The sequence below is a fragment of the Erpetoichthys calabaricus genome, chromosome 4, assembly GCF_900747795.2.
Source record: "Erpetoichthys calabaricus chromosome 4, fErpCal1.3, whole genome shotgun sequence".
Lineage (NCBI taxonomy): Eukaryota > Metazoa > Chordata > Cladistia > Polypteriformes > Polypteridae > Erpetoichthys > Erpetoichthys calabaricus.
The window spans coordinates 136,814,104-136,826,538 of NC_041397.2; the positions used below are offsets into that span (position 1 = coordinate 136,814,104).

General features: G+C 36.0%; 1 protein-coding gene across 3 annotated transcripts in view; it reads left to right on the plus strand.

Moving 5' to 3' along the window:
* The first annotated feature begins 5,423 nt into the window (after positions 1-5,423).
* Positions 5,424-12,435, plus strand: part of LOC114650288 (AP-1 complex subunit sigma-2) — an 87,777-nt gene continuing 80,765 nt past the window's right edge. For all 3 annotated transcript variants that reach the window (XR_003715981.2, XM_028799830.2, XM_028799831.2), the window contains exon 1: positions 5,424-5,587. Coding sequence is in view for 2 of the 3 variants with exons in the window: in XM_028799830.2 (XP_028655663.1) it covers positions 5,585-5,587 (3 nt within the window). In the remaining variant the exon portion in view is untranslated. The remainder of the gene's footprint in view (positions 5,588-12,435) is intronic.

Consider the following 12,435-nt stretch of genomic DNA (forward strand, 5'->3'; position numbering starts at 1 on the left):
GTATATCCCAAGATGGAGTACACTCAGTGTAGGTTTGGTATCTTCCAGGAAAAGCACTGTCTTCCTGAGAGATGGAAAGAAGTGATTTTGCAAATTTAGACTTACAAAGAATATTATAATTTATTCAACACTCAAATTTTTTATATTATATTAAATAACAATATACTCAATATTACTAATACATTTCCAGGGTATCTTCTGCAAAAGCAGTTTTAGCGATATTGCTTCTCTTTTCAACTGTCTATAATTAAGTCATGTGACTCATACTCGTTTGTACACAGAAGTAAACACTACTGTGAATGCTTCATTACACCGACTAAAGGCTTTCGCTTTCCATAAGCAGAAAGGCTCAAAGAGCATCTGTTTAGACACTTGAAAAAAAATCTGTAATTTATTAGGCAATCATGGTGTATGTGAAATTACTGAGCTGAACAGTTAAATAATCCTATGGAGATTTCATAAATGCACTAAAAAGTGGTGAATATTTTCCTTTTATATATTATAAGAGCATAAATACTATAAATTTGGAGTATTTCAAAAGTGTAAGTGATACAAATCAATGTAGTTAATTTATCTGTGATCTTTTTGAAATCCTTTAGTATTGCCTGAAACATTATGCTGATTCACCAGTCTTCACAGGAAGAATCACATGATTACACAGTCTGTCCTGTGACACCATGAAACCCAAGGGTTTTACACACACATATATTAACCACAGCATATTCTGTGAAAAGTACTTGGAAGAATTACCCAGCACAAAGTGACCACCAGGACCCCATGGTTACAGTATATTGGCGAAGAACAGCATAAAATGTGAAAAATATCCAATTCAATTTGATTAGCACTTCCATTTGCTAACCCAGAGCACTGGATGCATTAACATGGTGCATTCTGCTCACCCCATTTGAGGCCGTAAAGGTGTCAGAGCCTATCCCAACAGCACAGAACTAAAATCAGAAACTATCCCTAAATGGGGTGTCGATCCATTGCTGAGCATACATACACATACATCCCAACTCTCTAGTATAGAACCAAGTTAAAGTTATCAGTCAATATAATATGCACATCTGTGCATCATGGGAGGAAAGAAACATACATGCAGAAAACCCATGCAGACAACAGGCAATCATGAAGATTCCATGCAGGCAGTGACTTGGTTTGGACTGCAATGCACAGTTGAAATAAAATTAAGTTAGCATGCAGCAACATGTGAAAACATAATCTTAAAGACAAAACACCATGTAATATTTACATAACATACAAATTTGGAGTGAACATAGTTTTTGTTAAATTTAGATTGACAGACACTGTCAAACAACTGTCAAAAATGCTACATAAAATTAAATCAGATAATGGATTATTCATAATCACTTTGAGAAAATGACCTGACCTGATACACTCAAGTCTGCTGATGATACAGCTGTGGTAGGCCTGAAATCTAACAATAATGAACAGGTATAGCTGGATGAGGTGGAAAGTTTGTCACACTGGTGTCAGGACTATAGCCTACTCCTGAATGTTAGCAAGACAAAGGAGCTGGGCGAGGACTTTAGGAAAAAACAGCAGAGGCACTACCATCCCCACAGACTTTACAGTACCTAGATGGATGCCTTATTGAAGATGGCACAACAACATTTTTACCACCTCAGATGCCTCAGGGATTTCAAGCTACCAGTTACTAAAGAACTTGTACACATCCACCATTGAAAGTATTCTAACAGGAAGTATTGCTGCCTGGTTTGGGAACAAGATCGCAGGGCTCTGAAGAGAGTGGTGCGGTGAACTGAATCCATCACTGGGTGTACACTCCCTAATTTCGAGGACATCTACACCAAGCAATATCGGATCAAGGCAAAGAAAACTGTCAAGAAAAGTGTCTCGAAATACATGATGCCCTACTGTTAACTCTCTCATATTAAGTTATTTAAGTTATTAATTAATTATTTAATTATTATATATTACTATCACATATTTTAAATTCTATTAATGATTTTTGATATGTACTGTATAAAGACATGTATTATTGTTATAGTTATTATATTGTCCTTTTATTCTTCTTCTTAAAGGCACAGTCATTGAGAATGAGCATTTAAGCATTTCACTACATGTTGTACTATAAGTATAATTTGTATGTAACAAGTAAAATTTAACTTGATTTGCTCAACTTTTCAAAAAACTTTACTTCAAAAGAGTTTTTAGAGAGTAGTTTTTCTTACACACAAATAAGTCAAACAACTGAGGAAGTGTATAGTGAACACTAAACGGATTTGTACATAAATAAGAATAAATGCTTAAAGAGTTCAAATATTTGGCTAGTTTTTCCATGAAGTGATGAGTTGTCTACACATTTGCTATGCCGATTTTTCACATTACTTGTTGTGACACTCAAGTGGACTACACGTTTAACATCAATAAACTTAGAGTTTGTGTTTTGTTAAGTTTGTACAAGAGCTTATCAAAGACATACTGTATTTTATGATATACTGATGTAGTTAATAATTATGTGGTGGATTTTATAATTGATTGAAGCATATACAATCCACACTGATAATGCATAAATCGGATTGTGAAATGAATACACTGTATACCAAAATACATTCAACACATATTGAATACTTAAGCTGTATACTGAAATGTATGAGACTTACTGTATAGTGAAACTCATACTCTGTATCCTGAAGACATACAATAATGAAAATGAATATTGAAATGCATGCCTCAACATGCACAGTTAATGATTAAATGAAATAAACATTATTGTGAGGAATAAGAATGCCCACTTTTTTAGTTTCTCTGTTTTTATAATTGACATTTCCTTCAATTGATAAGCTTAGCATCTATTATGTTCTTAACTGTAACTGAAGATGCTCAAAATCAGTTGCTCTTTCCTGTTCTGTGACACCAATATAACATTATTGATTGTTCAAAGAAAAAAGAGGAAGAAGGGAGAGATGGCACTATTGCTTTGAGGTGGCATGCAAAAGTGATGTGGTAGGAAAGACCTTATTTGGCGCCCTTGAGGTTTTATTTACCTATGTCACACTACATGGTAATAATATAAAGTAATTCACTTCGTCTAATTTGACAGTGCAGCATTCTGAAAATGGGCACAATGACATCTTTTTTGATTTTTGCCTCTACACAGCTCTTGTTTACAGATCAGAGTTTCCACATCACTTTCAATGCACACATTAAGTTACACGCCCTACATCCATGGTCCAGTAATCTTGTTATTCCATACTGACAAAAAACAAGTATTGTATAAAATGAAACAAATCCAAACAGCTAAAGCAACTGGTTACGATGTTCACAGTGATACTTTCTGAGAGATGATGGAGAATGAAATAGAGCAAAGACTGTGCTGTCATAATAACTTAGTTGAAGCATTTCCTGGAAAGCATAGGTACAAATACAAACCAAGGAATCAATTATGTAATCCTGTGATATCAGATCCTCCTAAAAGAACAGCATAACATAATCTCCAATTTTCCTTAATGTATTCTTTTTTACACAAAGTCTTTTACAAGGATAGCCAAGATGGGTGTTCAAGAACGACACCTGGATAGTCTCCATCCATTACCTAAACCAAATATCCAGATCAAGATGGAGGGGGGCATCAGTGTCTCGCCCAGCAGCACTGGGTTCAAAGCTGGAAACCACATATAGAGTAGGGCACATCCATCTAGCTTACTTATACTCAACCAATTTAAAGGTGTCACTTAACCAAATACACAAGTGTAATTGATGGATGGATGGATAATGGGGTGATTGATGTTTCAAGTGAAACCCAGCTGAGCAGTGGCATTCCTAAGACATACCTTCAGCGATGGGAACTTCACTGTATGGTGATGCATAGCCAAATAAAAATAACAGTTTGAAAAGGGTTAAGATTGATTGATAGGTAAATTGATTAATTCATTTTTTGATTGATTTCACTCTTCACTTGGTCATGGAGAGTTATGTCAGTAGACCTGGAAAGGACCGGTTGCCTAGAAATATGGACAGGGAGAGGTTGGTGGCATACACTTTGGGATAGAAAGCTAGTTGCCCACGCTTTTAGTCAAAGCTTATTGACTCAACATAGTACTGCAAGAAGAGTGGAAAATGATTATCCATCCATCCATCCATCCATTATCCAACCCGCTACATCCGAACTACAGGGTCACGGGGGTCTGCTGGAGCCAATCCCAGCCAACACAGGGCGCAAGGCAGGAAACAAACCCTGGGCAGCGCCCACCGCAGGGCACACACACACACACACCCACACACACACACCAAGCACACACAAGGGACAATTTAGAATCGCCAATGCACCTAATCTGCATGTCTTTGGACTGTGGGAGGAAACTGGTGTACCCAGAGGAAACCCACGCAGACACGGGGAGAACATGTAAACTCTACGCAGGGCGGACCCGGGAAGCAAACCCTGGTCTCCTAACTGCGAGGCAGCACTTTTCTGTTCTAATGCCGTTTTGGTTTCTAGAAAATTATCGTTGTAGTAGTTATAATCATCATAATTATTATTTGCATTACTCTTCACACCCCACTTTAAATATATAAGGCTAGCATGGCCACTGAAGTATTTGTCTTTTGTCGGCTATATCTAGATCTTTAATTTATAAAAAGTACAATTTAAACACATTTTTTTTTACCTATTTGTGAATCATCATTTGGATAGCAGTCTCGAGCCTGGTTATTTGATGTTTGTACCTTGCCAAAAATTTCCACTGGATTACAAAACTTTTCTTATTTGAAATTCTTCGTTATTTGCCCTTTTTTCTATAAAATGCTTTGACACTAGATCGGAATCGTATCTGGGTTGATTTCGTTGATTTCCTGCCTGAAGTAATTTGTTCAACGAGTTTTCATATACAGTACCCTAATTCCCTGCATACGTTTTTTTTTTAGTTATACAGTAATCGATTTTCTACCCCAATCTAAAGTAACGTTAATTTATCAATTTGTCCTGAAGTGGAGTACTAGCTGGACCAAAGTAGATTTCCACTTCTCGACCGCTGATGTTGGGACGGGTTTAGGACCCCGGCAATGAAAATAGTGGAATTTAAAAAACACTGGATTATTTTGACGATTAAAAGATTTATTAATTTTTATATTCATATTAGTTTGGATAGACTATTGTCATCCATGTCTCTGTAAATCCATTTCAGCCATCAGTTTTTGCGAAAGCGAATCTGGCTAGTAAAACTGTAAATAAACACAGATGAAGGATAGCCGAAAACATGGGTATTCCCCATTAATATTCAGTTTATAGAGCTGGAGGCGGGAGCACCTGCAGACTTCCAATGCGACTGACAGAAAATTAGCCTATGAGAGCTTTTCAAAGATGCCCGTTTTCGGAAGAGGCGGGCATAACGGTATCACAGATCCAATCGACAGTGCCTACTACAGCGCCCAGCCAATCAACCTTTAGATCGTTCTTGCGTGATCTCTCTATTCCTTTCCTTACACACATTGAAACGAAGGGGCTACAAGGAGTACCGTTTTAAAAGAAGAGGAAAGTCGAAGGAATTGGTATTTTTGCTTCATGTAGATTAATTGTAGAACTGTATTTTTAAAGAAGGGAATGGTAAGTAGTTGAATTAGAGTATATGCCAAATTTAATTAAAAATCTGTCGCACTCTTGAATCTTCTGTTTGATTTTGACCTGAAGCAGTAGGAATGTAGCAAACGAGACTTTTATTTGATAAGGAACTCGTCGGCATTTCTGTAATGTTTGTTATTCTCTTAACTGAAGGGTTTGGCTTTTATTTTTTGGGTTAACTGTAAACTTTATGGCCTTGTGGTTATTTTAGTGCGACTATCGGGGAATCCCTTTGAAAAAACGCTGGAGAGAAGTAGTCATGGGATGCGAGCTTGTGTTAAAGAGTCTGCGAGTTTCGTGCCTTTGCTATACGCGAGTCACGTAGGTATGCTGTACATGATTAGAGTGGAGTTGAGTGTAAAAATGTTTGAGGTTCCATTCTTCGTTGAAGAGAAGGTCGTGCGAGGCAACGAAACGTGCTGAATCAATTGAAACGCCAGACTGGCATACTGCAGTATTATCGCCGCCGCCAAACCCACCAACTCCCCTCCCTTCATTTTGGAGCAGTGTAGAGAATAATAAAATGTTTTCGAGTTGAATTTAGACAGCCCTGCGGTTACAGAAGACAATCAATCACACACGCTCTTTTTAAATTTGTTTTGAAAGAAGAAAAAATGTTTTAACCAATGATTTTATGAAGATTACAATACGATATTTGAAGTGAAGTTTTTTTGTTGTTCTTGTTTTAGATGTATAGACAGGTGGGTGATAGCTTCCTGCCGTTCTTTTATTATATAATTTACTAATGTCTTGCTTGGCACAAATTAAGTAATCGTGAATCACCAAAGTTAGTTGACATTATTTAGAATAGAGACTCTCTGTTTTCTTAGTTGCATATTTTGGGGTTCACCTTGGCACCTCTATGTCTGATAATTTTGAAACGTTGAAATGGATATTTAACATATCCAAAATATACCTGCCTCTTTTTTATTAAACAGGTTTCTTATGTAGCCCAGTTACATCTAGTAAAGCAATGCTTTTTTGTCTTTAAAGATAAATATGTATATGGGTTTTACTGTTTAGCAATCAATAAATTGTAAACGGTGCGAACTCCTACATTTTACAAAGAAAGGCGTGGAGGTTAAAATACATACGTTTAGAGAAGATAAGATCATCATACAACCTAAGACAACATAAAATTGGTTGTAAAGATGTTAGTTTCAAATACAGTATATAGCAAGGTTATGCCTCGAGGAAAAGACTAGACAAGATGTTGATCAATACTGTAAAATTGTTAATATAGAAATAAGCTTAATGGGTGTAGTGACCACTCAGTCAACTTGTCTATGTTTCTAATATTTTTACTTCCTTTTTGCATTTTGAAAATCACATTATGCATTTTTAGTCATATAGTCATGCTTCATTGAACTTTTTGAACAGCTGGTGAGGTCTGTTTTATAAATGTCTATCTGAAATCTGAAAGAAAAGTTCTTTAATCTGCCTAAACCTTGTTACACATTTCTTGTAACTTTAAACGTTTTGGGTGTTTTTTCTGGTTTTTATACAGCAAAGGAACACGTTTCATAAACAGAGCTCCACCATTCCCAGATTCTGGTAATAATAAAAAAATCTTTTCTCATACACCTGCTTCATATGGTGAAAGAACAATTTTAATAAATGTGTGCATATACAATTTATTCATAAACGTTTTCCATTTTATAATTGAAAAATTAAATACTGCAACAATTAGTACTAAAAAAATAAAAACCCAGACAATATGTTCCACAAGTACTGTTAAATACTGAGATCTTTCAAGATGCTTTTAAAGGAATACTCCACTCAGAAATTATATTTTTGTAGTTTGTATTAGGGTGAGAAAAAAATAATAGATCCCAGCAGTGCTACAATGATAGAAGATGTGAAAAACATCTGGGATATTCACGTTGCTTGTTGCATAATCAATCTGTCACTCGTCAGTTATCTAATTGAATGCTCAAAAATACATGCATTATTTGCTAAAACTTTTTTTTATTGATTTTATTGTAATCACACAACATTCCATACAAATAGATAAATTTTTACAAAAATAGGATTGAAAACAAATCAACCCCCACCCCTGAGAAAGAGAGCATGGCCAGCAAAGTAAAACATAAAGCTAGTAAAAATAAGTAAATAGATGAATTTAATAAGTAAATAAAAATAAATGGAGAAGAAAAAGAAATGGGAAGAGAATCTGCTTCCTCAGTGCTTTAAATGCTTGTTCTGAAATGTTATTGATTAGATCCTGCCAGGTTTTGAAAATGTTCTGCACAGATCCTCTAAGTGAGAATTTGATTTTTTTTTTCCCATTTCAAATAGTATACTGTATAACATCAATTACCCACTTATTTAAAAGAGGAGAGTTAATATATATATATATATATATATATATATAACATCACGCGGATATACTAAGCACTATGTGACACAGTTGTGGATGCTGCTGCTGTGCAAGCAGTGCATGGACTATACTAACACGCATACTTCACGTATCTGAAGGATTCCACCAGGTGGCAGTGTGAGAAATCATCACAGTGACAAATGAACGCAGTGTTGTGAATTGAGGGAAGAAAGATGTTAAAGATAAAAATTCTTGGCATTCTGGTGCAGTTGAAAAGGTGCAAAAAAAAAGATGGTATGTGAGACCTTTAAATGTATCGTGTCATTATGATGAGGAATTTGCAACGTTTGTATTGCCTATGCGAGAAATGGCTGAAGAAAAGCAACATGAATACTTTCACATGTTGTGTGGCAGCCATGACACATGCGTTTAAGCGTTATGAGTGTGACGTATAACCTGGCCCTAACACTGCTGTTCAGCAGTCCCTGTAATTTAAGTTTGGCCACAGGGTATCCTCATTGTTAATAACCACACACTGTAAGAATGTACCTTGCTTAATATAGAAAGTAGAGATGGAAAAATTGGTGGGTGAGTTTGCCAATTTGGCAATACTTTGCATCAAAGCAAGGATGCAGTGAGTCAAAAGATTTAACTAAGTTATTTGTTGACTAAGCAGGAAAGTTTTTATTGCGAAAGATTCACAAAGTATCTTGCATAGTCATTTATACATACAATGCCTTTCATAATGTTTTGGGGGCGAAGATGCGTTTTTTTTCCTTGATTTACTCCTCTGCTCCACAGTTTAAAATAACAAACAATTTAAATGTGATTTAAGTGTACATTGCAGACTTCAATTTACTTAAATAAAAGTACAAATAAACAAGCAAAAATGTACTGTTGACTTTTCTACTTAAGTAAAAGTAAGAAAGTACATGCTTGAAAATATAAAGTACTAAAGTGAAAGCACTTGTCAAATGTATTCCCTGATGCAACAGTATAATATGGCATTTGTTGTGACTCCTGAATGTATATTGTGCTAAATACATACAAAATGTTTTCAGATTGTGCCATTTCATTTAAGAATGATGCAGATTGTGCTACTGACAAGGCCTCATTTTCTCCTGGAAAATTAAGTCAAATATTAAATTTTTTCAACAGAAAACGTTACTATGGTAAAAGAAACTTGAAACATGTAAATACCAAAATGTCAACATGAAATACAGTAGGTCAGGTATGTCTAGTGTACTCTGCTGTACTGATGCAGATTTAGTTCACGGCCTTCATGTGACATGCTTTGAGATACTCACCAACTCACAGCCGTTGTTGCAATTGGGACAACGGAAGAGTGTTTCTTTGCACGCTTTTCTCATAATATTTTTTTTATGTTGCTTAAGCATGGAAGGGTAGAATGAAAGTACCTAATATGCATGATTGACATGCTCCTTGTACCACAGTGCAAGGCTTAGTGACTTCTGTATTTCCTCTGACACAAAAAACAGTTTCTGTGTTGTGAACAGTGGTTAGGGGAATAACATTTTTTTTTTTTGTCATTTCAGTTTGTTCTAAAACTGGTTCTACAGCTTCTCGTTTACACTGAGTTGTTTTTTTGGTCAAAGTCTCCACTTCACTCATGAATATAAATGAGTTATTATCTTAGTGTGGCAAAGCATATATGAATATTCTTCATTTTTTGAAGCATAATGTTATATTATCCACTACAAGCAGCAGAATGCTATCCTGAGAGTTGTCTGAGCCTGTGATGGGCATAATGCCTTGAAAGTAAAGTAAATGGTCAAAGTAAATGGTGTCTTTTTAAATTGCTTTACAGATGCAGCAAAAGTGTACACCTCATTGTTTTAGGCATTATGGATCAAGCCAGTAGCCACGTAAGATGGAGACCAATTGTGTGACATTGAATGATGGCTAACATAGATAAATGTGCATTTTTGACACTTAAAAGGATTTTTAAAGTGGGAATTTAAAGTGTTATAATAATTCAAGTAAAATCAGAATTATGATAGTTTTCTATTTATGGATTAACAAGGACTTCTTGGCTAAATGATAACATCTATACATAAAACAGTGAAGGATCTTAGGTTTCAAGAGTGAATAGAATCAAATGCAGAACGATATGTTTAGTGTACTAGAGAAATGTTTATAAATCTGCTCTGAATATGAAGAACTGTTACAAACTATATTGTGAATGACTGGAGGTGTAAGTTTTACCAATAGGTTTTACCAAATTAAATATTTAGCTAACCACTTAAAATTACAGCTGATCATGGAAATTGTGTGCAAAAATAGGTCTGCAAAATTCTATAGCACATCGATTTGTCGCCGATCTAAATTGACCAGTTTTCTCTGAAAAAGATTCAATCGGTGATCAGTAAATTGGCTAATCACAAAAGCCGATCTTTTCATCCCCTGTTTTATGGTTATTTAGTTGCAGTGCTCCCTTAGGTAATACAGTAGTTGTTATTGTTGTGTTTTGTGTGCATGTGTTTTGTTTTTTTTTGCGGCTAACTTCCTGCAGCATATACTGGAATATTGGCCTTTATGTTAAATAGGGATGCACCGATATGGGAATTCTGGGTCGATTCTGATAATGTCTATGTATTTATCTACCGATTCTGATGCCAATATGCACATTTATAAGATACAAAGAAAAATGAGACTTGATCTGTTTGGATGAGAATTACAAAGAAATGTAACATTTATTTGTATAACAATTTTGCATACCACGTAGTGCTGGGCGGTATGAACAAAATTCTATATCACTGTATTTTTCAAAATTATCCCGGTTTCACGGTATTCAACTGTATTTTTTCCCATGCATGAGTGGATGTTAACCACATTTTTCCACTGCAATTACTGCAGTAGACTGGCTACGAATAACCTATTCCACTATCATGAGAATTGTACATTGTACAAAAAAAACATTTTAATGTACACACAAGTATTAATGCAGGTTTGCATGGCCCCATAAAGTGGTAGTTTTCAAGGGGGTGACACTAATGAAGAGAAGGAATCACATTGCATGACAGTTGCAGTCAAAATATAGAACCTTTTTATTGAACAAATTTTGCAAACAACTTAAACTATAATTTTGACAACATATTTTCAACCATCCAAAGAGGCATTTAGACTTCGTAAAATATCCAGAGGTGCTTGTCAAAAGTTGTATTGTACTGAACATGTCTTAGAAAAGGAATAAATAGTCAATAATTTTTGTAAACCAACTACACTTTCTGTTAATGTTAACAATCTCTGTCCACTGACACGTTAAAGTGACTTTACCATTATTAAACTGCATAATATTTAAACTAATAAATAATAACAATAAAATAAATAATAGTGCAGCGTCCAGCAATAATACTATTACTTCAAAACTTCAAGCCCAGGTACATTACACAGTATTCACCAAATAAAAATAAAACAAGTGCAACTTGGTGATGACATCTTTACCAACTGATCCATCATATTGCAAATTGCATTAATATGGACCTTGCTTCAAGCTAAGCTATACTGTATACATAAATAATAAAACTGCAACTTGCATTTATAATGCTATTTGTGGTATAGCAGGGCCGCGGCTTCACAAAAAATATGGCCAGTTTTTAAATCCATTCAGCTGTGTCCGTCTCTGTGGGCGTGATTGCACAACCGCGTGGAGTTGAAGATTTAATTGGGGTGAGTCGCACCTGTACGTGTGGGTGCGATCGTTCTCAATTGCTTCCTAAGGCTTGTGATTAAGGCGCTGCGTCCATGGAGACATATGTTTATGGGCCGGCAGGAAAAGGGGAAGGGGAAAAACAACAGAACAGAAGGAGGTTAAAGAAGGGAAAAGGCAGTCATGGGAGACGAACCAGCCACCAGGAAGGAGAAGGCAGCATGAGCTGGGGCTCCATGTGGGAGCGCAGGCTGAGGTGCTCTAGGGGCTGGTTTGCTCCACTGACTAAGCATGTAGAGTGGGGTGAGTGAGATGTAAGGCAATAATAATTCATTTTACTTATAAGGCACTTTACATTAGTAGTAAATCTCAAAGTGCTACATAAAAATATTTAACAAAGACAAAACAAGAGATAAAACAGCAATAAATAGTGGCTTTCTTGTTAATGTTCTTTCCTAAATAAAAAAAATAAAAAAAGTCTTTAGCTGTTTTTTAAAACAGCCCACAATCTGCTGTGTTCTCAAGTTCTCTGGTAGGGCATTCCAGAGCCATGGAGCAGTGACTGCAAAGGCCTCCCAATGGATCCGAGGAGCGACTGAGTGAGCGCGAAGGAAGAAGGGAGCTGTGCTGACCTCAGATGGTCTGGCTGCGCAGTGTGGCGGCAGCCAAGCCGGGGGTCAGCAGAAAGGAGTTCGTGCTGCAGGGGCTCTGCCGGCAACACCAGTGATGGGTGAGCCAGGGAGACAAAAGGTGGTGTATGAGGAGATAGACTGCATTTTAACGTCTGTTTTAACAGATTTATGTATTATGGATTTTATCCCTACGTTTCACTGGTTTTATGGA